The following is a 2,500-nucleotide window of genomic DNA, read 5'->3' on the forward strand; positions in this document are numbered from 1 at the left end:
GATATTGAGGATGTCAGATGTTGGTTGAGCAATTTGTAGATGTATCGTAATACCTTTCATTCATCCCTTCGGAATCGCATCTCCCATGTGCTATCATCCTATTGTTGTGGGCGATTATGTTAATTAAGTAGAAGGATGCTACAGCTGGGTTCGGTAAGGATAAGGATAAGCCACATTTTCTGAGTGATAGGTCGAAATAAATCAATGTGGACTATCAAGAAGAGTTGGGTGTGGATAGAGGAAGCAGTGAGATAAATGGACCCAGAACGGAACTTGCAGGAACATCAGAAGAAACAATGACAGGGTCACAAGAAGCAAGTAAGAAAAGTAAGACCGTTTACATCAGAAAGACAGTGATTCTGGGCAGAGTAGGCCTCCTCATCCTGTAGCATTGTATTGACCCAAGCCTAGCTGCATGTCATGTCTGCCTAATTGACGAGCAATGTCATGGTCGTTTAGGCTGGACACCCTGTTGTGAATATATATGGTTGGTGTCCGTGTGGTTTCTAATGTTGATGTATAAGATGCTTGTAAAAATAATGCAACTGATTGATGTGAGGGAAATAGGGAGAAAGTTGGTCTCTTCGGTCACCTATCTTGCAAAGAGGGATAACACTTTATTATTGATATCATCATTACTATTACCACTATTGTTCATATCATCCCTATTATTACCGATTCCTTCCTGTTATTCATTTTTTTTTTCAACAAAGCCTTTCGTCGGGTGATGTTGGAGGTGAACAAAAGCGAGAAATTGAGTCGGAGGATATTAACAGGGGAAGGGGCGTATGAGGTCAAGATTAAGGCAGGGCTTTCATCTGGTCTTGTTTTATTTCCGTCGGGCGTTAGCAAATTCGGCTTACTGTTCGTCGATATGTTAAGAGAAGGGGGTAGGGGGGTTTGGTGGGTAAGAACAGTCTGGAATATCAAGTGTTTTTTGTTTTGTTTGTTTTGTTTGTTTGTGAAGTGAATGCGTTCTTATTTCTAGATCGGTAACATCACCATTACCATCTTTACTGCCAACATCATTATCATCATCACCATCATCATTGTCATCATTATTATCATTGCCATTGCCATTATCATGTTCAATATCATTGCCATTGTCATTATCATTTTCAATATCATTGCCATCATCATCGGCAGCAACAGCATCATTATCAACATCATCATCATCATTATCATCATCATTATCATCATCATCATCATCGTTACCATCATCAATATCATCATCATCGTCGTCGTCGTCTTCATAATCATAATCGTCATCATCACCATTACCATTACTGTTCAAATCATCCCTATTACTAATTCCTACCTGTTATTCGTTTATAGGTCTGTTTTTGTATATGTTCTTCTGTTCGTTCAATTTGCATGTATACCTAAATGTATACATCTATTATTTATTTTTCACCAGTGGCCACACATCATTGGAGTCAGTAGGGTAATTGATAGCAGTTGCAAAGCCTCATATGTATGTGGAGTGATGGTAAGAATGAATAAAATCTAGATATGTACGTCTTTGATTGTTGTTATCCATCAATGTTGTAAAAGGAAAGACCAGATATGAATTTGGTGCTAATGGACTGATAAATTGTTAATGATAATTATAATGAAAATATGTAGATTATCTTCCTTTCATTCCACACTAGATATTATATATTATAATGTACTTAATCTAATGTTAATCGATAATCTAATTACTCTCAGGTTTTCTAGGAATGAAGAGAGTTTAGCGATTGGTTAACAATTCGAATTATTTCCGGCATTACCATTCTAATTATAGAAGCAACCGGAAGACTACCTAATTCTATTTAAGATATCATAACATAACATAGAGAAATATATCTTTGAATATATTGATTTACTCTGAGTTTTTGTCCATTTTAGCGCAGTTAATAAAGTCGAACTATTTCCATTACATTTATTAACAGAACCAGCATGAAACCAAGCTATTTTGAGATGAACGAGGATGAAGTTATAATAAGAATAGGATCTAGTTATCCATCGGCTCTAATAAGAGAGTTGAAAGAAGAGATACATCAGTTTCGATGCTTATAGTGATGCTCTTTTGTCTTTGAGTTTCTAGGACAATTGTTTTTCTCACCCGAACTTTGGCATCTATAGTTTCCTGACTTACCACAACTTGCTCAGAGAGAGAGAGGAACGCCCTGCCATGGACTGGAAAGAAGGACAAGGACCAGGCCAAGTTCCAGGCCTAGATGTGGCTCAGGATATGGCAGGGGCGGCAGGTGAGGCATCTGGACCCATCCCTGCCGGTCTGGAGGCTCTCTATGCCGCCTGCCGGAGTATATACCCTCAGCAGCCTAATCCTCTGCAGGTCACTGCTCTCGTGAAATACTGGTATGTAATGTCGCAAATATTGTATGATTTCGTCATATTACGATAATTGTTGAATGTCATAATATGCATTTATGGCAATTCTCACTATAAGCGCCTCGTCACTAATGTAATGGTTCGAAAGTGTACCGCCTATTTT

General features: G+C 38.1%; 1 protein-coding gene across 2 annotated transcripts in view; it reads left to right on the forward strand.

The window, feature by feature from the left end:
- The first annotated feature begins 2,127 nt into the window (after nucleotides 1–2,127).
- Nucleotides 2,128–2,500, forward strand: part of Su(fu) (suppressor of fused domain protein) — a 16,633-nt gene continuing 16,260 nt past the window's right edge. For both annotated transcript variants that reach the window (XM_043018683.2, XM_043018689.2), the window contains exon 1: nucleotides 2,128–2,364. In XM_043018683.2, coding sequence (XP_042874617.1) covers nucleotides 2,177–2,364 — 188 coding nt within the window. In that variant the 5' untranslated portion in view covers nucleotides 2,128–2,176. The remainder of the gene's footprint in view (nucleotides 2,365–2,500) is intronic.

Source organism: Penaeus japonicus, unplaced genomic scaffold, assembly GCF_977035675.1.
Source record: "Penaeus japonicus unplaced genomic scaffold, GWHDUDI00000001_assembly GWHDUDI00000029, whole genome shotgun sequence".
Classification (NCBI taxonomy): domain Eukaryota; kingdom Metazoa; phylum Arthropoda; class Malacostraca; order Decapoda; family Penaeidae; genus Penaeus; species Penaeus japonicus.